Source organism: Rhinopithecus bieti, unplaced genomic scaffold, assembly GCF_001698545.2.
Source record: "Rhinopithecus bieti isolate Rb0 unplaced genomic scaffold, ASM169854v2 scaffold_18418, whole genome shotgun sequence".
NCBI classification, from domain to species: Eukaryota; Metazoa; Chordata; class Mammalia; order Primates; family Cercopithecidae; genus Rhinopithecus; species Rhinopithecus bieti.
Genome location: NW_016809431.1, coordinates 1402908 through 1429760, shown reverse-complemented (window position 1 = coordinate 1429760; position 26853 = coordinate 1402908). Strand labels below are relative to the sequence as shown.

At 41.6% G+C, this 26853-nt stretch overlaps 1 protein-coding gene and 1 pseudogene across 2 annotated transcripts in view; one reads left to right on the top strand and one right to left on the bottom strand.

Moving 5' to 3' along the window:
• Positions 1–598: 598 nt before the first annotated feature.
• LOC108540299 (uncharacterized) lies at positions 599–1949 on the bottom strand (annotated as a pseudogene).
• Positions 1596–26853, top strand: part of EPB41L4A (erythrocyte membrane protein band 4.1 like 4A) — a 269890-nt gene continuing 244632 nt past the window's right edge. Inside the window, exons 1-2 of one of the 2 annotated variants that reach the window (XM_017889282.1) lie at positions 1596–1683; positions 2087–2511. In XM_017889282.1, the coding sequence (XP_017744771.1) occupies positions 2413–2511 (99 nt within the window). In that variant the 5' untranslated portion in view covers positions 1596–1683; positions 2087–2412. Of the gene's footprint in view, positions 1684–1952; positions 2512–26853 lie in introns of those variants that run through there. The other variant, XM_017889281.1, reaches the window with a different exon arrangement.

Sequence of the window (26853 nt, the reverse complement as noted above, 5' to 3'; positions counted from 1 at the left end):
GTATGTATGGGACCTTATGGCTTTGTACCTTTCCTTATGAGAAGCGGGGAACGGAATCCCTGCCCACTCAAAACCCTCAGCCTTTCCATTGCCACTGGAGGTAAAAAAAACAAAAAACAACAGCAAAACCAAAAATCAGAAAGCAAAAAAACCAAATCAAAGGGCCAAAAAACATGTGACAGCAAAACTCAAAACTGGGAACAGATGATTGCTTGAACCTTTTGTTTTTGCAGCCTCAAGTGTCTCGGTTGGATATCTAGGTAAAGAATGAAAATGTTAAGCCATCTTTCAGTCACATTTGGTAACTGGTGTCAGGAACACTGTATTACAGAAAAGAAAAGCCTCCACAAGCAGACATGCTAAAATCTAGCATAGTAAGGTGTCACCTCGTAAGTCAGGCAAGACTTTGACAGTAAAACAAAGCTGGACACGGAATTTGATGAGAAATTCAAAACCTGCGTCAATTTCATAGAAAATTCAGAAGATAAAATAGAGCTTTATTCATAGCCTAGGTAAAGTTCAGAAATGTATATTGCAGTTTGGCGGTTATGCTGATCCTGTGTTTGGATGGGGTCACAATAGCAGCGAAGGCCGAGGTTTCCTACAGAAGATCCTTTGTGGCAAATCACTATGAGACGAAACTCCGTCAAAGTCACCAATTGTTCACTTCATTTCTACTGTGCCACAGAAGCCTGGTTTTGTTTTAAGCGCTAACGTCCTAGGTTTTACACAATTTTTTGAGCTTTGGCTACCCAGCTAACAAGTAGCAGAAGTGTCAACTCTAAACTACGTCTGATGCGAAAGCTCTGACTCTAAAACTCAATATAGAGGTTTCTTTCTGGGAGACGTCCCCTCAATTCTCCCCTAACTGAGACTCGCATTAACTTCTGCTGGTTCCCAGCTGGAGAGCACAGATTGCACCTGCTCCGAAGCCCAGCGGGTCTCAGCTTCCTCCGCAGCTCAACCTCGGCTGCCTGTGCACGGACATCAGGACCCACCAGGGGTCAGTGCAGCTTCAGAGCTATTGTGCCCCTCAGTCCCGGACGCAGTCGACAGCGCGGAGGGCTTGGGATTGGGACCGCCGAACGGTGGGGTCCGAGCAGCACCGTGTCTTCTCCCCACCCAGCCTCCAGGTCTCCCGGGGAAACGGACGCAGCGAGCGCTGGACGGCCCCGTGGCTTGGGGGCAGCGTGCGGCTTTGCAGCGTGGACTTGCCGGCACCTCGCCGCTGGGACCACCTCTGCCCCGCCCTCCGTCCCCAGCTGATACCCGGCCCAGAAGGGGCTCCCCTGCCGAGGCCAGTGCTGGACTGGGGGCGGTCCTCTTCGTTCCAGGGCATTTTGCAGACGCCTGGGCCGGGCTCATATGCACCTGGGCTGCTCCCGCCCGGGGCACCACCCCTCGCGCGGCCAAGAGAACTTTCCCCGGAGCCTCCGCGGCCTGGCGCGCCCAGGGAACAGCCCCCGCCCGCCGCGTTCCCAGCAGGGGCGTCGCTCCTCCGCCCGCAGGTCCCCGCCTCTGCGCTTTGCTGAAGGTCCTGAAGAAGCCGCGCTCCGCCGCCGCCGCAGGCATTCCCGGAGGGAGAGCTTGAACTTGGCTACACAAGGCCACCCGTAATCGGCTCGGGGGTCCCCGGACGGGAGCCACACCCCGCGACAAGCTGATCTACCCTCGCTGGTCTGGGTAAGGAGCCCGCTGCCCTTTCCGCTCCTCTTCCGGCTCCTCAGCGCCCGCGGCTGGGGACGGGGTAGCGGACGGAGCGACGACCCTCGCTTGTTCCCCTGCGCCCCTGCGCCCGTGGTCGGGGCGTCGTGGGTGCTCCTGACACAAAAGAAAAGCCCAGCGCTCCATACTCGGCGGACCTGACCCGGGGCTGCGGGGCGGGGTCGCGGCTGGAAGTGCGCGCCCTCCGGGGACTCCGCAGGCCGATCGGAGGCCGGGACGTCGGGGCCGCGCTCAAATCTGTGCGGCAGGAGGGAGCCGCAGCGCTTCCAGGGGCTTCTAAGGCCGGGGAGGTCCTCGAATTCCCGTCCCTCCCTTTTCTGGTCTCTTGCCCCCACTGCCAGGAGACTTTTGTCGTCCCCAGGACTGCGGGAGGGGCCCCGCCCCCGCGCCTTCGGAGGAGCCGGAGCCTCAGGATGCGCGGGGACGCGCCGCCGCCCTCCGCGCCCAGTTCCGCAGGCGCTGCCCCGGCGGCTCCCGGGCGCTGAATCTCCCGGGCTTTTCCGCCCTTCTGGCTCCTGCCCTGCTGGGCGGCCCGGCGGCCCGTCCCTGGACCCCGCCGGGAGCTGCTCCTCTCGCTGTCGCCCAGGCGCGGCGGACAATAAATTAATGCATCGCGCTTGAGTGGAGGGGGCGGCTGGGCGCCTCAGTGGCAGCTTTCTCGCTTGACTGGAGACTGCCACAATCGACATGGGCTGTTTCTGCGCTGTTCCGGAAGAATTTTACTGCGAAGTTTTGCTCCTGGATGAGTCCAAGTTAACCCTTACCACCCAGCAGCAGGGCATCAAGGTGGGTGCGGCCGGGAGCGCGTTCCGGGGGTTGGCGGCAGGGCGAGTGCGGGGGTCCATCGCTTTGTCTGAGGGCTGTCACCGGTGGGTCGAGGGCGGCGGCCGCGGCTCTGAGCGGTGGGGAGGGGAGGCCGCTGTCCTCTGCGCACACGGAAAGGGCGGACGTGCCAGGGTGAGTTAACTTTGAGTTTCTTCATAAAGCAAAGTTGAGTTTGACGTTTCAAAGGTTATTTAGCACACCGACTCCCAGTAGCACCCCAAAACTCTTCCCCAAACCGGTTTTCTCCAAAAGTCTCTGGGTCCCCCGCAGCTCTCAAAGAGGGACAGAATGGGTTATACCGGCTGCTTCCCACCACAGTGTGGAAGGCATGGTTTCCCTCGGCTTTGTTGAAGGCGTTTTCCTTGACAGTGTGATTAGGAAAGTGAACTAGTTCACTCCGTGAAACACATTAATGGGTCATTGTGATTGTATTGCGTGGGTTTGTAGTTGGGTAATGCTACGTTTGGACGGGAAGTATTTTCCCTTTCTACGGCGACCTGGGTTTATCCTCACATTTAAGTAAACATCTCTCAAAGCGACCCGTAATAACTTTGCTCCTGTTTGTGGGTCATTAAAATGCAATCGCTATATTAACCTAGAGAACCCAAACAAAAAGGCAGCCAAGCTCGCAGTGATCCTCTTCCTTACGTTTGATGAGAAGGTACTTGTGTTTGTAGTGACAACCTGACCGTTGCGCCTGCGTGCTTGTTTTGCTCTTGCAACAATGTTAACTACCTAAAGGAGGTGTAAATCCGGAGCGTTTTGTTGTTTTGTTTACCTTTCTCTGTCAGTTTTAAATCACTAAGGCGTTTTAGATAAGGCAGCAGCTGAGTCTGGCTAAGGGAAACCGCCCCCCGCTCTGACAGAGCTGGCTTTCTGAGAAATCGAGTTCAGGCTGCCAAGTATCCTCTCTTAGTCTCTTCATGTCAGAAGTTAATCATAATGGGGTAGGCCCTGGGCATTTCCTTTTGTGAATCAGTTTTTACATAGTTTTATGCACACTAGGATAACTATTCCTGGCTAAAAGTTTCAGCGTTGGTGTTGCCATTCTTAGTGTACAGAATTCCAGTTTCATAGGTGTAATTCTTTTGCAGGAGAAAGGAGCAAAAATAATCAGTTAAAGCTACAGGATTGTTAACCCTTTCCTTTAGGGGGTTGTTTTGAATATTGTTTCCCCAGTAATTATAATGAGCAAAATTCAGTTCTGTTCTCAAATGATATTTCCTTTCAAGACCAATAAAATAGACTCTTCTGGGGAAGGTGTACATTTTGTGTTTTTAACTTTTCTTTATGTTCCAAAATATTTCTCCTCTCACCCGCCCAATGAAATCAGGAAAATATTGTAACTTACAAGATGATGTAACATTCTTTGGTGTACTGTATGAATAAAATAGGCAAAATCACAAAACATTCTAAATTCTAGATAATACATAGATTCTTTATGGTGTTGAGGTAGAAACAGTTAGAAAAAGGTAACTGATGATCAGATACCAAGACAACAAGGAAATCTTTTTGAAGTGCAAAGTCTAAATTATCTGGAGTCTAAAGTCATCTGGAATGTGAGCTTCCTATTTAATCATGAAAGTCATGCCTGTCAGCTGTAGAGCATGTACGTTATTCTGTCAAGAGAGCAGCCAAGACTTGGGATCAAATGGAATAATTTTGTCAAAGAAACATGAATCAAAAATCCTGATCCATAATTATTTTTTATAATCCAATGGTGCTTACTTATCTTGTTTTACAAATAGGCTAAAAATTGGTGAGTGATTCAAAGGCAACAGCAACTATGTAATACTGTTATTTTGGATATGGGCTATATAACTAAACAATAATTTAAGCAGGCTTTTGTTGGAAATAATCGTTTAACAACAGGCTTGGCCTCTGGCCTTGTCACAAAAGCATGCCACAATTATTTTGATGGCCATGTGTAACACAGATGTCTGCTAAAGCTAACCACATTATCTTCTATGCTACCTTAAAAGTGTATGTGTTAAACACCTACCTACCCTTGGCATGTACTAAATTAAATATATTTGCATATTTATAAGTGGTATGTATGAAAAAACATCTTGCATGTAGATGGTATTCAAACATTGAATGAACATGTGTATATTCTGTACATACTTGACATTTTTAAAAAATTTTTCTTAACCTTCAGGTATTACGGTGCATAGGTACAACTGATGTATATTGCATTAATTACATAAAATTAACTCCAACTTTAGTTTGTAAGTGAAAAAGTAAACAGTTACTTCAAAGTTAATAGCCAATAGCTACCATTATGATGTTTTTCCTTGAGATAGTATAGTTGGTAATTTTGATTACCACTAATTAAAGTCAAAATTAAGCAGGCAACATCAATTAGCCTACTTTTCTCTGAAATTAACTACAAAATCTCTATTTTCAAAAGCATTTCCTAACATTTATTTTGTGATTACCCTTTTTCCTATTCTATCTTAGATGAAGACGGCTAATTTTACGTTAAAATTATGCACACATTTCATTTCTTAGTAGAAATAATTTTACTGATTCCTAAATGATTAGTTGAGAATTTACTTATATTACTGTTAAAATAATGGACTGTGAATTAGAAAAGATTAATTATAACAAGTGAAGGTGGAAGAAGTATGAGAGAATCTTGGTAAACATTTTCTCTGTGTGTCATTTTGAAAAACATTCTTTGGATTTGTTTAAGCAACAAATTACAAATAGAAAAGTTAGTTATGAAGTGATTTTTCTACAACTTAGATAAGTTTTCATCGATGTTAGAATAAAATTAATGTGTCATCATGAAAAGTGTTTCAGTCTGAAGATAACAGTTACTCATCTTATATGGTAAGATGAATATCATTTAAATGGAAAATAATTTTATTTCCATTTAATTTCCATTTAAATGGAAAATAATTTTCTGTGAAAAAAATACCAGAAAAATAAAACACAGTATCTTTGTATCCCTGTTAATGTTACGGGGAGGTATTTGCCTTTTTTACTTGCTTTAGGGACAACCTCACCTTGATAGCAGAAAGTCTTATTCATGCAGTTCACAGTTTGAACCTTATCCGAGATTTAAAAACTTCAGTTTATATAAGCTGAAAGCTATTGGTTGTGTGTTGAGCCCTACAATAGGTTTTAGCTGTTTGTCTTTTGCTGCTATCTCTGTTGTTTATTCAAGTAAGGATTTCTGCTATGGTTGGTCTCTGTTGTTAGAGTAATGTTTGTTCTGGGAAACTTTTGTTGTGTCCTTTCTAGTTCTCTGTGCTGAGGGAGGTAGATGACATTCTTTTTGTTCTCTTAGCAAAACTTGAATGTGGCTCAGACTGCTTTTCTAGGTTTTCATTTGGTTAGCAAAACATTTTCAGGAAAACAAAAGTCACAAGATTTGATTATAAATTTAATTCTCAAAATTGCTGCTACAAATATGAAATAGATTAGTATTTTCATTTTGGCAAGATTTTAGTCCTCTGAGTAGTGTGATGAATGTTTAGGTACTCATTTTTCCCTATGAGTATTGACTAAACTAATGAAACCAATATGACAGTAAGATGAAGATTCCATTAACTTCTTTTAAATGGCTTTGTTAAGGTATACCATACATTTCGCCCAGTTAAAGCGTATAGTTCATCCATTAACTACTAAATAATGTTACTTCCCAATCATCCTGAGATTCATGAGGGAATACTGTGAGTTTCCATGCTTTGATCGGAAATTTCCTAATAAGCTAGAAAACCAATCATAAGGCAAGGGCTTAAATTCTGTGCATCTCACTTACCAAAAATTACAATTTTCATTCACTTTGGACTAATGAATAAAATCTCTCAGAAGATTGGGAAAAAAATGAAAAGCAATTATGTTAAGTTTATAAGTGAATACTCATATCTTTTGGCATAAGATGAACTGTGTATAAATAGCCCCTCAATTTTATAAGAAGTTATTTTTTGAAAAAAAATTAAAAATACCTTTATCATCCATGACTTGAATGTGATTTAATAACTGTTTAAGGGGAAAGCATTGTTACCCCCAACAGCTTATGGCTGTCCCTCCCTAGGTGCTTCTGGTATTCTTGGTTCATAGTGAACTACACTTTTTGCAGTCCAGTTACTGTGTGTGTTCTTGAATTCTATATTGGTAAGCTTGAACTACCTTGAACTGCCTGTGGGAGTTTATCCTGTCTCTTGTAGGATACTTAGCAGCATTCCCTGCCTCCTCTCACCAGATGTGTGGCACCTCTTTTCCAATAATGACAACCAAAAATGTCCCCACATGTTGCCAGATGTTCCCTGATGGGCATAATCACCCTCTGTTGAGAACCACTGTCATAGAGGATAGCAGCTTCCTTTGTTCTTACGTCTTTGGTGCACAGGTTCAACATTGAATGTAGGGTAACTTTTAGATGCCTTCTATTTTTTCTTTTTCCCCCCTCTCTTTTGGAATGGTGAGTTGTTTACCTCATATTCAGTGAAAACAATATGGTATCTTTATCTTGCTTCATATTCAAGTATCTTTACACTTGCTTCATATCTTTATACACAGAACAATACCTGCAGTGATTAAAAGCATAGGCTGTGAAGTCTGATTACCTAGGTTTAAGTTTTGGCACTGCTAATTACTTACACATAGGTGTGTCTTTTCTGAGTTTCAGTTTCTCTGTAAAATGAAGAGAAATGATATATGGTATTCACCTTCTACATTCATGCTGTCTTGCACATGAAAAGCACCCAGAAAATTTTAACTTTATTCCACTTTTCCTCCTCCTCTCTTCTTGTTGTAGTGGCTCATTCCTTCCTAGAGATAAAGTCCAAACTTCATTGTTTGACTTAGTACTCTACCTGATCTAGCCCTGCCAGTCCAAGTGACTTGCCCTCTAGGTATGTAGAAACTGCTCACAGTTTCCCAAATATTCCAGATTGTTTTGAGACTTTATGCATGAGATTCCTGCTGATTAGTTTACCCTTTTGTCTTTCCCTAAACACATCCTTATCTGAACCATCTTTGAATCAAGTGTCCCATCTGCTAGGCAGCCTTCACTTCTGCCTGACCAAGCAGAGGTAGGTGCCTGTTTGTGCCTCACACATCCCTGTTACAGCATCTGTCACATTGCATGCATTATTTCTGGACACATCTGTCTCCTCCAGCAGCCTGTGAGCCCCTACCTGTGATCCCCGGAAGTCAGAGCTGTATAGTTCATGTAGTAGATGCTTATTAACTATAATTTGGTAGAAGAATGAGTGGAGTGTTACAGCTGAAATAGGCTATACTGAAAATCTTCTAGATAATGGGGTTCCTTTGCCATTTTATTTTTACTAGAAAAGACCCTAGAATAAAGTGAATCTCACTGTGAAAAATCTGTTGCCAAGATACTCTAATTTTTATATTGATAATGGGTAGAAAATGAGATGGTGCAGTGGACTGAATGCATGCAGTACAGTGAAAAGCTGACTAGCAGCTATTTCAGAAAACATGAATCACACCATTTTTGTATTTTGTAAGTACCAAGTCTTTCTCTTTTAAATTTAGTGCTCCTCTTCCAACCTGAGTCTTTCGGAAGAAGAGCATATTTCCCGAATGGAAAATAGATCCTCACACTTTAGTGACTTTTCTTCCTTGTCTCCTATTCTTGAAACTGTCTGAGAACCGTGTTGGTTGGTTTGACAGTGGGGGTTTATGCTATTGTGAACCAGTACTGTAATTTTTAATCTTACTGAAACACCTGTCTTACTCTTGAAGCTGTATAAACCTAATCTCACACTGCTCTAAGGCATAGTGGAAAAGATGACGTAAATACTTTAAATACTGAGATTTTATGAAAAAATTATATTTTTCATTCTGATGCAAAGTGCATTTGTCTGCAGGCCTGTTGTAAACATGACAAGTCAGAGATCAAACTGGCTTCATCTATGGCTCCTGCCTCTCTGAGATTGACTGCTTTGGTTCAGCTTTATCTCTGACAATTTTAGTCACATCTGAAGCTCCTGCATATTGCTCCTGGTCATCCTGCTTTGGGTTGTGATGACTAACGACCATTTGTTTCTGCACCATAAGTTTTGTTTCCACGTTTCATATGTTAAGATTAAACAGGCACCTGTTATCACATGTCCTGGGCATAGACTCAGTGTGCTAAATTCAGGAACCAGTCAGTTTACTTTGTGACTCAAAAACCTTGTAAGTACAATTTAGAGTGTCTATACCATTCTAAAAAATGTGGATTGTATTCCTGTGTCCTCTGAGCCATGCATGTATTTGCTGTGTTCTTTTTTAAGTGAAATAGTCATTATTTCTTAATGCTGCCTATTAATCCCTTTCTCTATAACTACACACTGTTGCAAAGAGATTCATCAAGGACTGGAATAGTTCCTCAGGAGGCTGTCCTAATAATCGCTGAAGACACAAAGGGCCCTGCTGCCCTTCCAAAATGTGTGAGAAGTTTGTTTTTCAGCACAGGATATTGACATGCCAAGAGGAAGTTAGAATAAGAGAGATGGGACAGGCAAGGAAAACGGAGAAGTGCTGAGCGATAGCTCACACAGACAATAACCAAAAGGTCAGATGGCAAAGGAGGAATCAGTGGACCGAGACTGCAGAGGGAACCACGTGCTGCAGTGTATTTTTTAGGGACACCTTCGGAGCCCTCGGGAAAGGGCATTTAGTAATGCAGAGTCCTCAGCTCGGGGGGATGGTGTTTCAGAGGTTGGTTAGAAAGTGCTTTGTTTAGAGAACAGTGGCGTGGATGAGTGAGGGTCAGGTTGTTGAGCTAGCCCACAGAGACCATTTGAGTTGTTAAATCACTCAGGTCCCACCTTGAGCTTCATCAGAACTGTGTTTGAGAAGCAGGCTTGGAACCTCTGCTGCCTTAATTGTGACTTGTCAAAAACTGGTTTTTCTCTGCCATCCTCACTGCTCCTCACTTAGTTTGGCCCTTCCACCTGGACAAGCCTCTTAATAGGAGTGCTGTATGGTCACCATCGGTCTTTCCCCTCCCTGCTCCCTGTCCTGTGTTCAATCAAATCCTGGTCTGCCTCATAGTTACTGGCTTTGTGATTGGACAAGTGATTTTTCTTTTGCTAGCCCCAGTTTCCTCATCTGTAAGCTGAGGGGCATGATATCTGCCCCATAGGATGACTGTGAGAATTTGAGGAAAGAATTTTAGGTACATTGGACAAAAGGTGCTCAATAAATGATAGCTATTAGTATGTATGATATATTATTTATGAATACATTTATTTCTGAATTTCAGTTTGGGATATCGAATGTCTGCCACCCCTGCCTAAGGTGGCACAGGTTCTCTGAGGGGTATGAGTGGTTGTTAGAAGTGGGAGAGCAGTGGTGGTTTGATATTCATAGATATTTGTCAGATCTCTCTGTAGGAGAAATAGTATCATGTTCCAGTTGTGCATCTACTCACATTGCCTCAGCCACCACTAGAATGCTGAAACCCCACATCTGTTCCTGTAGTCCCAGCTTCCTTATTTTCTGGATTCTCATCGCTTACTAGATTCTGCACTAGATGCCTAAGCCTGCCATCACTACCCTCCTCTAGATCTGCTTATCTTCCTGTGCTTCCGAGTTTGATGAATGATCTCACACTCTCTCAGTAAAGATGCTTTGGTCACCAGTTATGGAGATCCCACTGCAAACTGCTTGAACATGAGGAATTTTATTAGCTTACCTCTCAGGGAATCCAGGGGCAAGGAAAGGAGGTTTAGGGTAGGTCAGTGACGTCAAGGTCCCAGCTTCTCTCATTTCATCCTTGCTCTGCCATCTTGGAGTCAGTGCCATCCTCAGGCTGTAGCAATGGCCAAATTCTAGAGATGAGGAGGTGATATTTGTATATGGTAATATGTAGGACAGTAATAGAGGCAGTCTTTTCTTGGACAAAGGCTTTCTCCTGAAGTCCTCCAGCAGACTTCCCTTGAGTCTTTTAGCTAGAATGAGTCTCATGGCCGTTCTTGGGCGATAAGGGCAATGGGATCACCTGTAGAATAAAGGGTCTTTCCTGAAGCTGGGTGGGAGTGGAATCAGTTTCCCTGAGGCCAGTGGCTACATGGGGGAGGGGCTCAAGAAGAAAGGAGGAGAGTTGTGGGTGCTGTTGCCACCATCAGTGTCCCCTCTACCTCTTGGGTCAGGATCCTTAAGTTTCCACATCCTTCCAGGTCTTGGAATTCCCACCTCCTAAACATCTTCCAAATTGTTTATTTTCCCCGTTTTCATTGCTGCTGCATGAATTCAGGCCCTTCTCAATTCTCAACTGGACAATTTGCAGGGCCTCATAATCCCTGCAAGGCCCCTGCCTCCCGCATTAACCACCTACATCTAGAGTGGTCTTTTTTGCCTCCTGCCTAGAATACTTTAATGTCTAGTCAGCCTCTGTGCTTGGGTTAAATTCCTAGCTGGGGGTGGCAGTAACCTCCTTTCTATTCTTTCTCCCACCATTTCCTCATAACTGTCTGATACTCTAGGCAGACGGAGCTGCTTCCTAGTCTCTGAATTCTCCACATTCCCTCTCACCTTTTCCTCTGTGTAGAAAGCCCCACCCACCTCCTTTTGTTTGAGTGAAATATCAGCCGTCATTAAGCAGAGTTCTGCCTAGGTTTCACTTTTCTTTTTTGAAGACTTCTCCTTGGTGGGGAGCTGGAGAGACCCTCTTCTGACCCTAATCCAGACTGCATTTCATTGCAGTACTTTCTGTACTTCTTGCCCACCTCGACCTGGGAGAAATACAGTGAGGTGAAGAGGGCACAGGCTTTTGTTGTAGATAAATCTGGCTTTGAGTCTCCCTCCTGTTGGTTAGTGCTGTGAACATGGCCAAATCATCCTCTTTGAGTTGGCTTTCTCATCAGTAATAAGGGTAAGGCTCTCCACCTTATCCTGGGATGCTATACATGAAACCCTTAGCTCCTTTCCTGGTGAGTGGTAGCAGCTGTTATTAGGGATGGAAAGCCTTGAGGGAGAGAACTAGGTCTTTTTTATGGGATTCCCAGTCAAACCTAGTTCCTAAGGAGTAGTAGGCATCAGTGAATAAGTGTTGAATTAATCTGAATAAGAAAAAGTACCTTTATGTTGACATAAGCTAATTAATCTGAGAAAGAGAAGGCATCCCTCTCCTTTCCTTTTTCTAGGTGTTCTAGGTATACCTGCTTGACTCAATGTCTTAATTTTTAAAAACTTCTATACTGTACAATTTACCCATTTAAACTGTCCAATTCAGTGGTTTTTCCTATGTTTACGGAATTGTGCAACCATCACCACAATCAATTTTATAAGATTTTCATCCCTGAAGAAAGAAACTGCAAACCACTCTCCATTTCCTTCCAACCTTCCATCCCCCACCCCCACCACTGTGTAACCACTAATCTTTCTGTCGCTATAGTTTTGTGTATTCTGGACATTTCATATAAAAGAGTTCATATGATATATAGTCTTTTGTGACTGTTTTCCTTCACTTGAAATAATGTTTTCAAGATTCATTCACAACGTAGCACGTATCAGTACTTTGTCACTTTATTGCTGAATAATATTCCATTGTATGGATGTACTATATTTATTTCATCAGTTGATGGTCTTTTGGGTTCTTTACACTGTTTGGCTATTACAAATAATGCTATGAAGAATCATGTACAAGTTTTTGTATAGACACATGTTCTCATTTAATTTAATTTAATAATGTTAATAATGCTTTTTTTTTATTTTTTTTTATTTATTTTTTATTTTTTATTTTTTTTGAGACGGAGTCTCGCTCTGTCGCCCAGGCTGGAGTGCAGCAGTGGCCGGATCTCAGCTCACTGCAAGCTCCGCCTCCCGGGTTCACGCCATTCTCCTGCCTCAGCCTCCCAAGTAGCTGGGACTGCAGGCGCCCGCCACCGCGCCGGCTAGTTTTTTTTGTATTCTTTAGTAGAGACGGGGTTTCACTGTGTTAGCCAGGATGGTCTTGATCTCCTGACCTCGTGATCCGCCCGTCTCGGCCTCCCAAAGTGCTGGGATTACAGGCTTGAGCCACCGCGCCCGGCCTAATAATGCTTTAATTTCTCTTGTGTATGTACCTAAGAGTGGAGTTGCTAGGTCATAAAGTTTAACAGTTTGAGGAGCTTCCAAACTGTTTTCCACCATGACTTCATCCTTGTGTATAAGGGTTCTAGTTTCTCCACATTCTCACCAGCACTTGTTATAAATCTGTCTTTTTTTTTTTTATTGTTATCCTATTGGGTGTAAAGTAGCATCTTACTGTGTTCATTTGCATTTTTCTCTGGTGACTAATGATGTTGAGCATCTTTTCTTGTGCTTATTGGACTTTTTTTTTTTTTTTGAGATGGGGTCTCGCCATGTTGCCCAGTCTTGTTTGAAGTCCTGGCCTCAACTGATTCTCCCAAAATGTTGGGATTACAGGCATGAGCCACTGCACCTGGCTGTATTGGTCATTTGTATATCTTTTTGGGAGAAGTGTCTATTTACATTGTTTGCCAGTTTTAAAAACTGGTTTGTCTTTTTGAGTATGAGAATTTTAAAATTCTGAATGCAAGTTCATTATCAGATGTTTAATTTGCAAATATTTTCTCCCATTTGGGTCATCTTTATACTTTCTGAAGGGTTCCTTATATACCCACAAATTTTTGATTTTGATGAAGTCCAACTTAACTATATTTTTTCCTTTGTGGCTTGTGCTTTTGGCATCATATCTGAGAAACCATTGCCTAACCTAAGGCCTGAAGATTTACTCTTATGTTTGCTTTTAAGATTTTTATAGCCTAGGTCTTACATTTAGGTCTGTGACCCATTCTTCATTTGCACATGTTCCAGCACTATTAGTTAAAAAGACTGTTTTCTTCCGTTGAATTGTCTTGGCACCCTTATAAAAAAAATCAATTAACAATAAATGCGAGGAGTTATCTCTGGGCTCTCAATTCTATCCCATTGATCTACATGACTATCTTTATGCATCTTGTTTATTTTTACTAGTTCCTTGGTAAGGTAGATGTGGGTAATTCAATAGAGAAAACATTCCTAGTTTAAAACATTTAATATTTTGAGAAAATTTCCTGTAAACTTCCTGGGAGCAGCGACACTGTATATTTTGCCCACTGTTAAATCTTCAAGAACCTGAAAGAATGCTGGGCACATGGTGGTGCTCAGTAAATATTTGTCAAAAGACTGATTGAAGGATTGTTTTAGTTCTGCTGCTGCTATTGCTTTTGTAACTTAAAACTGTGCTTGAATATTTAGATTTCCAAAACTTTTCCCTACAAGCTCTGAGTGTTATTTATGTTCTGTTAAGGATTTGCCTTTGGTTCTTGTAGGCTTTTTCTGTAAATCACTTGGTGGAAGACTGGAAAAAAGGGTATTTGCATAGGTTTTATGCATAATTTTTTGGTAGGTTTGACAGGTGAAGATGTTAATGTCATTTAAATATGCATGGATTTTCATCTATTATCTTGAAACATATTTAGCATGTGTTAGAGTGCAATGTGTGCTGCTGTCCTCGCAGGAAATAATGTAGACAGCTGGAAGATTGCTTCTGAACACACAAACCCTTCCCACCTCCATGACTTCCTTTCAACCTTGGACTTTGGGGATTTCTAGCAGGATTGTAGGTTAAGGCCTTTGGAGCAGCTGTGGCTTTGTGGAATTGGACTACAATCCACTATGACTGAGGGAAATTGTGGCAAATCTTATTGGTATCAAAACTGGCATAATATAAGCTTTACAATCTTTTCTGGATTGCACATTTTAAAAGTCAGTAGTATTCAAACACTTGAAAAATCTCAATAAATGTGTGAACTACAGCTCCCTTTGTCAAGAGAATCTCAAGCGTTCAGAATCTAGATAATGTCATAGCATCACAAAAATCTTTCACACGAACTCGTTTCTGCTTGTCAGTGCTTTTTCGTGTCAGCCACTCATGCTTTTGCCCAGTAGTTCTACTGTCTGACCCTCTGCACCAAAGCTGCGTGCAGTCCCATATCCTTAGTTAATTCAGCCCCACGATGCTACCTACAATGCAGCAGACAGCCAGGGCAAGAGCGTAGAAGAGCTGGCATAATTATGACAGACTGGATTTCAGTTATGATGGAAAGTTAGGCTGGACATGGACATTTGGAGTCATCTAATCCAGCCCACACTTCTACAGGGGAGGGAACAGAGACCTTAGCACATGGGTCTAGACTCTTCTTTCTGGTTTTTCTCCTGGTTTTTTTTTTTGGTGCTCACTCACTCCGTGTCTTTGCAGCATGGAAGGGAAGAACTGAGAACTGGTTATAGAGTCAGAAGTCAGAATTTACTGAACATCATGTAGATTCACTGCCAATCCCATCACCTCCCATACTCCTAACTCCCCCCTTCCCTTCTCCCCACCCCCAGCCCTTAAATTAAGTCATCTCAGGCCTCTGGTCTGTTCCTATTACCTTAGCATTTGGATTTGTGGAACTCTTCCTGGTTAGGTTCTGTGAGAGAGAGTGTCTTCTGCTTGAGGGAAGCTTTAAAAAAATTACTTAAGGGATTGCTTACGTGGAATTTCTTTTCAGAATGATACTTACTGCATTGCATTTTAATGTTTAGTATTAGAGCTTATGTCACTGAGTGTTTCCTTGGTCTTTATTTTGTAAAGTCTTTTCCCTGAGTTCTTAAAGCTTCATGCTGCATATCTCTCCAGGAAATAAAATTAAAAACTGATTAGTGACCCTTCTTATTGCCTGAGGAAGGGTGCAGAGAAGAAAATAGAAAGGTAAAATTGCTCTTTTGTTGAAAGGTATGAGATGGACCAATCATCAGGAGGCTAATAGATCTTTTCTCTTGATAATGATTATTTTGTGCTCCTGCTGCTGTTTACAAGGGCGCTTGGAGGATGTGCAAATTTTCCAGAATTCCTTAGGGAGCCTGCTTCTCTTTCTTTCAGACACTGTTTTTACATCATGTTCTCCAGCAGTTATTTGAAGATAAATAGGTTTTGAGTGTGAGCGTATATTGGACCAATGCTATGTGACCGTAATTGTAGGTTTGGATTTGTGAACTCAATTCTACAAGAATATATTCAGAGCTTATTGTGTACCTAGTAGCATCCAGGATTTCTGGTAGGGATAATGAAATAAAGGGAGGACCCTTGCCTGTAGAAGTTTAGCTTTTAGGTAGAGAGACAAACATTTACTTATAATATGAGACAATTTATAATCAAGTATTGGGTCATGTGGTGGAGATTATTAAGAAGTACAGAAATACTTGTAAGAAATTGTTTCTTATATGCCAAGGTGAGGTTAATCAGGAAAGGTGTTTTAGAAAAAGTGAATACAGGTTGAACTATATTTCACGATCTAAAATATTTCAGATTCTAGGGTGGTAATATAGTGTATGTGTTATGTAGCATCCCCGATCAGCTCTGGGGAGGCACCTCATAAAACAAGGACATAAATTGGATATTCACAAAAGTAGATACTATAAGTAGCCTTATACTAGTTTATAACAAATATTGCTCCTGCATTATCTATTGCTATGTGGCAAATTATGGACAAAACTTAGCAGCTTTAAAAGAACCAGAATTTATCATCTACAATTTCTGTGGATCTGGCATCCAGGAGCCCTTTGTTGGAGGATTCTGGTTGTAAGTCTCTCATGAGGTTGCACTCAAGCTGTGGGTAAGGCGTCAGTCATCTGGAGAGGGTGGATATGGGCAGGCCTCACCTCACTGGCTTTCAACAGAAAGCCATAGGTCCTCACCACGTGGGCTGCTCCATAGACTCCTGAGTATCTTAGGAGTATGGCAGCTGGCCTCCCTCAATGGAAAGTGACCCGAGAGAGTGTGAGAGAATGCGAGCTCAAGACGGAAGCCACAGTCTTTTATAACCTCCTGTCATTTCTGCTGTAGTTTGTTGGTCACACAACTGAATCTCTGTGACAGAGGATTAAACAAGGGTATCAAAACAAGATGGCCCTGGAAGTCATCTTGAAGACAGACTACATAGTCCTCAGGTGAGTTTTTGGATTTTAGATTTGGAGAAGAGATTTGGCCTCCTGAAAGTGAGGCCTTGTGAGGATGGACTGTGTCTCTGAATGCCATGCAGGGTGGAGAGGTAGCAGGAACATAGAGAAGTGATTTTCATGGAGGAAGATGGGGAATCTGGGGAATGCTTGAACTAGCAGTCCCTCCTGTGCACCGGGCCCTGTACTTGACGCAGGGGGTGAAGAGGTGAATTAGATCGCTTTTAACCATCTGGAACTTAAATCTAGAGTTATGCTTTGAGAAATAATCAGCTTGATGAAAATACTTTTCATTGAGTGTCTGCAATAAGAAAGACCATCTATATAGTGGAAGGAGGAGAGAATATAGATTCTCAATATCTGGATTCTGCTTCCAGCTCCTTCATTTCCTAGCTTGGAGAAGTCACTTAATGTTTTGCAGTAATAATTTATTCATTTATAAAATTAAACTGATGCTAATATTATTCCATTAATATGACAGGTATTGGGAGGCTTAAGGGAGATAATGGTTGAAAAAACTTAAAATGTTAAGGTGCCATAGAGTTTTAAAAATCATTATACTGTGGCTCCATTTACTCACTATTGGCAAGTTATTTAACTCTGTGCCTTTTATCAGTGAAATGAGAATAATAACACTATCTACTTCACAGGTTTTTGGGAGAGTTGAATTAGATAGTATATGTAAGGGCTTAGAATAGTGCCTAGCACATGATAACATGGTAAATGCCAAATGTGTGTAGCTGCCGTTATATAATCATATAATGCCGTGCCTCATGAGAGATAATATAGCTAGATGGTGCTGTGCCTTATGGGAGGTGAAATAATGAATTAGAATGTCCTTAGACATAGGTTCTAAACAATGAGGCAAGGGGCAGTTTTTTTTTTAGAAGGCTTTTTAATGTTTTCATTTGCATTTACTGATTAGAAAACTAATTCATTGGGTTGAACAGAGCTTACTTTGAAAACAACGATCAGCTTTCTCTCTTTTTTTCTTCCTCCTTTTTTGATGTCAACCTTCATGTACAGCTTTTCAAATTTTTGGAGATCATAGCTGAAAATAACTCCTTTGTATTTCTAGTAGAATAGTCAAAAATGAACTGGTCAGCTTGCCTGCCCAAGCATAAAAGGTACATTTAATTTAGATAATCTTGTTCACTTGATGAAGATGTGTTTCGAAAATGAAACTTAGGCCTTACACAGTACCTTATACCTGTGATCCCAGCACTTTGGGAGGCCGAGGTGGGAGGATCATTTAAGCCCAGGAGTTTGAGACTAGGTTGGACAACACAGTGAGACCCTCGTCTCTACAAAATAAAAATAATTAGCCAGCATGGTGGTGTGAGCCTGTAGCCCTAGCTATTCTGTGGGTTGAGGTGGGAGCATCTCTTGAATCCAGGAGTTAGAGGTTGCAGTAAGCTCCACTGCACTCCAGCCTAGATGACAGAGTGAGACCCTGTCTCTAAAGAAAAAAAGACAAGCTTAGATTTGGGAACCCAACAGGATTTACTGATTAAAATTCCTTGTAGTAGTAAATTATATGTCAATAAAGGAGACTTACAGTTCTTCTGTTAATTTCAGTGATGAAGACATTAAGTTAATTATGATTTAGCCTTTGTAAGACTCTGACTTGCCTTTTTTTTTTTTTTTTTTTTTTGCTGAGGATTATGAGAACCTTGATAAATCACTATTTCCTAAAAATCATTGTTCAACAAGCCCAGAAGAACTTTCTCCTAGACTGCCTTTAATCCATTACATGCATTGGGAGAGCAGGTTGTGACAGTGTCGTAGAAACAGACACAGATTCCCAAAGAACAGCTGTAAAGGAAACCAGACTCCAGGTTGACAGTAGATCAATCCCCTTATGGCACAGATTTTCTCTGTGAATGGGGGTGAAAATCTTGAGGCTCCTTGTATGTGTTCAAGTTAAAATATTTTTTTTTCCCCTGCTTAAAATGCTGAGGGTTTTGTGTGTATGTGTGAGCTAGAGGGAGAAAATAAGTGACCTGAGATTTAAATACCATATTAATATTTGGGTCAGTTGTGTTTAAGAGTAAACATATGACTGCTTTCTAGGAAGCCTTAATCTTCCTTTTAAGTATTGTTCTCAAAAGATGAGCAGTTTTTACATATTGAAACAACAGTTTCTTGAAGTATGAAAATTGAGGTACTGAAAACAGGTGTGTCTTCAAGAAGATGTACCTTGCTTTACCAAAAAAATAAGCATTTTTGAAAAGTTTTGCTGTAAACTGATTCATGTTTTGAAATGCTTCCCATCTGGTGTCATAGAAAAGTTGAAAAGGAGGCAAGGATTTTTCTCTCCCCAGGGGAGGGGTAGTGATTTTATGTGATAAATGTCTGTAGTGCCGAGTCTTCCACGTACTTTTCCCCACGCTTTTCTTTTCTTTTCTTTTTTTAAGGGCCATGCTCATCTCTGTATATTCCAATTGTAGTATTTAGTATCGCCCCCATCTGAATCAAGCACTCCCATGCTTTTTTACTTGCTGCAGTAACTGGTGAGTTGACCAGTCATGTTCCTAACAAAGGCTGCTGTGGTTTTCAGCACAAAGTGAAAGACGGGCATTCCTTTGTTTTGGTTTTACTGGTTGTATTAGTCTGTTCTTGCATTGCTGACTGGATTAAAAAAAAAAAAAGAGGTTTAATTGGCTCATCGTTCTGCAGACTGTACAGGAAGCATGACTGGGGGGCCTCAGGAAACTTACAATCGTGGTGGAAGGTGAAGGGGAAGCAGGCACATCCTACATGGTTGGAGCAGGAGGAAAAGGAGGAGGTGCTACACACTTTTAAACAACCAGTGAGAACTCACTCACTATCATGAGAACAGCAAGGGAGAAATTTGCTGCCAAGATCTAATTACCTCCCACCAGGCCCCTCCTCCAACACTGGGGATTACAATTCGAGATGAGATTTGGGTGGGGACACAAATCCAAACCACATCACTGGTCTGTTTTTACCTTCATCTGCAAGTTGCTGATTTACTGCTTTCTGCCTAAGGTGTTGAGGTTACAAAGTGACAACAAAATGCACCATTTCCCCCTGTGTTTAATACATTTTGCTGCTCTGAGTGGAATTCATGGCTTATTAGACATGCCAAGTTGCTAGTTTTCTAATCATACTCAATGAAAAATGATCAGTAAAAATTGCTTAGGCTGACTGGTGTATCCTGAGGTCTTACTACACGCACCTGTCATTGGCTCTCATTTTGGCTAGTCTTGTCTCCATGGAAGAGTCATTGACACTAGTTGGGTCAATTCAGCTGCATTTCTTGGGTTACATTGTGTTCAATTTCTGTTGTAGGAGGAAGGGTGAGAGTCAATAAAGACATAATTACTTGGAAATAGCTATAATTTTTTATAACACTTACCAATAGATTTTATACTTCTTAAGACATTTGGGTGGAGAATACAGCGTATACAATCCACATACATATTTGCTATCACATGATTCTGGTATTTTTGGTGTATCAGTTCACACTGGTAACATTTAAAAAAATTCTTTAAAATTAATGAGAGACCATTGAGAATTAGTTTCCCCTTATGCAGGAACTTTTAGTTCTTCACTGAGTAAAGGATGAGGAAAGAATTCCTCAGATCCTGGGTAGTGAATGTGTTAAATGCATGTTTGATGCAAGTGTGGATCACTTGCATCCTAGTCTGGAGTCATAATCAACTTTTTATTACTCAGGTTCTGCGGATTACTGTGGCTTTTTCAGTTCCTCTCATAGATAGGGAACAGATGGGGCCAGGAAAATCAGTGAAATTTCCTATTTTCAGCAACGTGGATGCTAGTTTGGTAGGGAAAGAAGAGTGAAGCTGTTTGTTCTTTCTTGGACTCATGAGTATTTTGAGTTTTTAATGACTCATTTTTTGGAACTTATTATTTTCTTCATTAGGGCTACTTTATAGAGTAAGACCATATATAGTTAAAAGTTATCCAGAAGGAAAAGGAAGCCAGTCAATTCAATGGAAGTTTTAACAGTACTCACACCCAGATATTTTGTGTCTCCATGTGATGTCTGACACCCAGTGGTGTTCAGTAAATGTTAATACCTTTGTCTTCTTGACACTAGTCAGGCTGTTGTGAGGGATACAAAATGAACATACATTAAATTAGAACAACAAAATTGATAGAATTTGGATGTTTGTCCTTAATCAAATCTCATGTTGAGTTGTAATCCCCAACACTGGAGGTGGGGTCTGGTGGGAGGTATTTGGGTCATGGAATTGGATCCCTCATGGCTTGGTCCTGTCTTTGCATTAGTGAATGAGTCCTCGAAAGATCTGGTCATTTAAAAGTGTGTGGCACCTCCCCCTGATGCTCTTTCTTTCTTGCTTTTGCTCCCACCATGTGACCTGCCTGCTCCCCCTTTGCCTTCCACCATGAGTAAAAGCTCTCTGAGGCCTCCCCAGAAGCCAAGCAGATGCTGCTCCATGCTTGTACTGCCTGCAGAACTGTAAGCTAATGAAACCTCTTTTCTTTATAAATGACTCGGTGGTATGGTTTGGCTCTGTGTTCCTACCCAAATCTCACCTCGAATTGTAATCCCCACGTGTTGTGGGAGGGACCTGGTAGGAGGTGATTGAATCATGGGGGTGGTTTTCCCCGTGCTGTTCTCCTGATAGTGAGTGAGTTCTCATGAGATCTGATGATTTTAAAGTGTTTGGCAGTTCTCTCCATCCTGCTGTCTCTTTTCTACCACTTTGTGTAGAAGGTGCCTGCTTCACCTTCACCTTCAGCCGTGATTGTAAGTTTCCTGAGGCCTCCCCAGCCATGTGGAACTGTGAGTTAATTAAACCTCTTTCTTTCATAAATTACCCAGTCTCAGGTAGTTCTTTATAGCAGTGTGAAAATGGACTAATACACCCACTCTCAGGTATTTCTTTATAGCAGTGTGAGAACGGCCTAACACATAAATGCAATCTAGGGCTGGTAGTGTGGTATTGAACCAGTGGGAGACATGAAGGGCTCATGGAGAAGTGTCTTGAATTTGACTTTGAAGGATTAGTGAAAGGGGATGAAGGGATGCCCACTGGAGCTCCTAGGTCAGTGAGCTACTGGCTGAGCCCAGAGGTGAAGAGGAGTATCAGCTTGCATACAGTTGGTGTTACTAGGTAGGTGAAGGGCCTGAAGCCATTAAGGGGATTTAAGACCTGGTATGTGATAGGTCAAAACAGAGAAGAACCCTAGTGGTATTTAAGGAATTTAAGCTGGCAGTTACCACCTGCAGGCTGGATTAGAGTTTTGGGGAGGGAACCTGGAGTCTGAGAAAGTGTTATGTGTGGTGATGAGAGCTGGAATTCAGCAGTGGAAGTGCAGCAGAGAAAAAAAGATAGTGAGCATGTTTAGGATAGTCATTCTTTAAACAGATATATTTTGAGAACCTTCCAGGTGCCAGGCAGTGGGCTGGACCCTGGATGCAGCCAGGAAGCCAACTGACATACTGCCTCCCAGTGTGGAGCTTACAACTTAGTGGGGAACCTGGATGGTGATTACACAGGTCTGGGAGGAAATAGTTGTGGTGACATGAGAGTATACAACAGGGGAATCTGTTTGAATGGGAGGGGAGCCTTCCTGAGAATGTGATGTTTGGGCTGAATGGAGGTGACAAGAGGCAGAAGTTCAAGGCAGCGGGAGCAACCTGTGCAAAGGCCCTGAGGCAGAAACAGAAAGCACCCAGTGTGACTGGGGTGTAGTCAGGCGGAGAAAGAAAAGAGCTTGTGATATGTGACAATCATACTGAGAGGAATATTGGTGGAAACTGGTGGAAACCATCTAGGTTTGATTTTGGCAACAGTGATGGATTCACTGCTCTGCACGTTGGTCTTTCAGTGTACATTTATTGGATGAATACCTCTTTTTAACATGGGGCTAACCTTTCATTTCTCTGGCTCTGATTAAGATGTTAATGAAGGATAGACTCCCATTAGCTTCTTCCAGAAAACATCCTGGCAGTGAAAGAAAGGTCTCTAAGGCCCTGGACCTGTCACCATGAAGCCCATATACGTTTCACTCAGAGCCCATGAACTCAAATAAGTTTGGCAGTCTTATTTTGTTAATACTCACAGGGGCTAGTTGATTTGATACCTGAGTCTATAGCAAAGACAGGCGGGGAGGACCTCAGGTGAAAGAAAGAAAACCCACCTTCTAGGCTGGGCACGGTGGTTCACGCCTGTAATCCCAGCACTTAGACCACGGCAGTCGGATCACTTGAGCTCAGGAGTTTGAGACCAGCCTGAGCAATATGACAAAACCCTGTCTCTACTAAAAATACAAACAATTAGTCAGGTGTGGTGGTGCATGCCTGTAGTCCCAGCTACTTGAAAGGCTGAGGCATGAGAATCGCTTGAACCCTGGAGGCATAGGTCGCAGTGAGATGAGATCGCGCCACTGCACTCCAGCCTGGGTGGTGGAGCGAGACTGTCTCAAAAACAAACAAACAAGCAAACAAACAAACAAACAAAAACCCCATGTTCTAAAGAGGCATTTATTATGGGGCTGTTTATTGTGGAGGCTGATAGCCCCTCACTCTTACTAACTGCTGAGGATAGAGATTTGGTAGGCCTAGGAAAAAGAAAGGAAAATCCTAAAAAAGAAAAAAATTCCCCTTGTGTTTTCTGACATTGGAAAAAGTTTTTTTATGTATTAAATGATTATTCTGACACAGTGAATGGGTTGGACTAAGTAATTTCTAAGACTACCTTCCGTCTTGAAAGCTGTGTGATCCTGTTCCTGTCTACATGCTGTGCTTTGGCCAGCTTGTTTTATGCATCGTTGTATGAACATGCTGTACACATTTCTTAGCTTAGTGGCTTAGCTTACGATTGTCTCCAGCCTGAGTACCCTAGAAGGGAGATTTCTGTATCTAAATGCATGGAGATTTTTAAAGCTCTTGATATATAGGGCCAAATGTTTTCTAGGCAGACTACACTATAGAATAATGGTTACTGGTTAGCTTTTTGAGCTAGGAAAGCTGTGGTCAAATCCTTGACCTGCCACTTACTAGCCATGTGATTGAGGATTTACTTAGTCCCTGACTCCCTTCATTTCTTCATATAAAAAATGGGGAATATAATCATACCTTTCTTATAGGACTTTTATGAAGATTAACTGAGAATGTACTCTAGTAGCTATTTTATTTTATAATCCTAGATTTCCATGAGCATAGAATATTAGCGTATAAAATATCCTGGTCAATTTGACAAGGAAAATGTAAAGTTTTATTTATATTTTTTGATTACTATTGAGGTTGAGTATTTTTTCATGTGCATGGGTTATGTTCAGTTTTGTAAATTTTCTTTTCAGTGTTTTAAACTATATTATTGTAGTGGTCTGTTCTCTAAATTTATATTCATATTGCATCTGCTACTCACTTTACATGCACTTGATATTCTGCACAGCATCAAACACAGCACTAAGAATGCACAGTTTGGTGTTCAGTAGATACTGTGTACATTTTTAAGACATGCAATACATGTATAACATGAAGGCTGTTTTGCTTTGGTAAAAATCATTGTTTCTGTTCTTAGATGAAGTCTATGAATTCTTTATAAAATTAGTATTTTTACTTTTCAGAGAAACTCTCAAAGTTGTTTCCTTGGGAATTCTTATGAAAAATCAGCTGGAGGTCGTTATCTTAAGTGAACTAACTCAGAAACAAAACCAAATACTGCATAGTCTCACTTATAAGTGGGAGCTAAACAGTGGGTACATATAGTCATAAAGATGGAAATAACAGACACTCGGGACTCCAAAAGAGTGAAGCGTAGAAAGGGGGTGAGGCCTGATAAATTACCTATTGGGTCTAATGTTCAGTATTTGGATAATGGGCAGACTAGAAGCCCAGTTCCCATGAGTATGCAATATGCCCATGAATCAAACATGCACATGTACCTACTGAATCTAAAATAAAATAATTTTTTTACAAAGAAAAAAAAATCTGTCATATTACTTGCATCATTTTGGTCATTGTAGCTTAAAAATATACCCATACATTTCTTGATACTTCTCCTTTCAAAAGGTGAAAGCTAATTCACCTGCCCTTGAGTATAGGCTGGACTTATTGCTTTGGAGACTAGATTATACAAGGCACTATGGTCTCTCTCTCTCTCTCTCTCTCTCTCTCTCACCTTGCTCTGTGGAAATCCAGCTGACCGAAGGCCTCTGTGGTGAGGAACTGAGAGTTCTTGCCAATAGCTCGGTGACTGGACCACTTTGGAATTTGACCCTTCAGTGGACTGCAGCCTGGCTGATATTCTGACCGTAACCTTGCAAGACACCACGAACCAGAAGCACTTAGCTTGATGTAGTTGCTCCTGGAGTTCTGACTCTCGGATGCTGTGTGAGGTAGATGTTTGTTGTTTTAAGCCATTACGTTTTGGGGTAATTTGTTTTACAGCAGTAGTGCCGTATAGTTGTCCTCCAGTGTCTGATAGATGTCTGATTTTGTTTAAAACTGAAGTAAAAACTCAATATGACATTCTAAAACTGAGTATGTATCTGGGAGAAACTGCATATTGAAGCAATATAGATAAAGCCTTTGTATAAAAGTGTGAAATGGTTTTTTCTTTTTTTAATATTTTTTAAATTATACTTTAAGTTCTAGGGTACTTGTGCACAACGTGCAGGTTTGTGACATATGTATACATGTGCCATGTTGGTTTGCTGCACCCATTAACTAATCATTTACATTAGGTATCTCTCCTAATGCTATTCCTCCCCCATCCCCCCATCCCACGACAGGCCCCGGTGGGTGATGTTCCCGCCCTGTGTCCAGGTGTTCTCATTGTTCAATTCCCATGTATGAGTGAGAACATGTGGGTTTGGTTTTCTGTCCTTGCGATAGTTTGCTCAGAATGATGGTTTCCAGCTTCATCCATATCCCTACAAAGAACGTGAACTCATCCTTTTTTATGGCTGCACAGTATTCCATGGTGTATATGTGCCACATTTTCTTAATCCAGTCTATCATTGATGGACATTTGGGTTGGTTCCAAGTCTTTGCTATTGTGAATAGTGCTGCGGTAAACATCTGTTTGCATATGTCTTTATAGTAGCATGATTTATAATCCTTTGGATATATACCCAGTAATGGGATCTCTGGGCCAAATGATATTTTAGTTCTAGATTCCTTGAGGAATCGCCACACTCTCTTCCACAATGGTTGAACTAGTTTACACTCCCCATCAACAGTGTAAAAGCATTCCTATTTCTCCACATCCTCTCCAGCATCTGTTGTTTCCTGACTGTTTAATGATCGCCATTGCTCTCCAGCATTTGTTGTTTCCTGACTTTTTAATGATCACCATTCTAACTGGGGTGAGATGGTATCTCACTGTGGTTTTGATTTGCATTTCTCTGATGACCAGTGATAATTAGCATTTTTTCATGTGTCTGTTGGCTGCATAAATGTCTTCTTTTGAGAAGTGTCTGTTCATATCCTTTGCCCACTTTTTGATGGGGTTGTTTGGTTTTTTTCTTGTAAATTTGTTTAAGTTTTGTAGAATCTGGATATTAGCCCTTTGTCAGATGAGTAGATTGCAAAAATTTTCTCCCATTCTGTATGTTGCCTGTTCACTCTGATGGCATTTTCTTTTGCCATGCAGAAGCTCTTCAGTTTAGTTAGATCCCATTTGTCTATTTTGGCTTTTGTTGCTGTTGCTTTTGGTGTTTTAGTCATGAAGTCCTTCATGCCTATGGCCTGAATGGTATTGCCTCAGTTTTCTTCTGGGGTTTTTATGGTTTTAGGTCTAACATTTAAGTCTTTAATCCATCTTGAATTAATTTTTGTATAAGATGTAAGGAAGGGATACAATTTCAACTTTCTACATAGGGCTACCCAGTTTTCCCAGCACCATTTATTAAATAGGGAATCCTTTCCCCATTTCTTGTTTTTGTCAGGTTTTTCAAAGATCAGATGGTTGTAGATGTCTGGTGTTATTTCTGATGCCTCTGTTCTGTTCCATTGGTCTATATCTCTGTTTTGGTACCAGTACCATGCTGTTTTGGTTACCGTAGCCTTGTAGTATAGTTTGAAGTCAGGTAGCATGATGCCTCCAGCTTTGTTCATTTTTCTTAGGATTGTCTTGGCAGTGTGGGCTCTTTTTTGGTTCCATATGAACTTTAAAGTAGTTTTTTCCAATTCTGTGAAGAAAGTAATTGGTAGCTTGATGGGGATGGCATTGAATCTATAAATTACCTTGGGCAGTATGGCCATTTTTATGATATTGATTCTTCCTGTCCACGAGCATGGAATGTTCTTCCATTTGTTTGTGTCCTCTTTTATTTCGTTGAGCAGTGGTTTATAGTTCTTCTTGAAGAGGTCCTTCACAT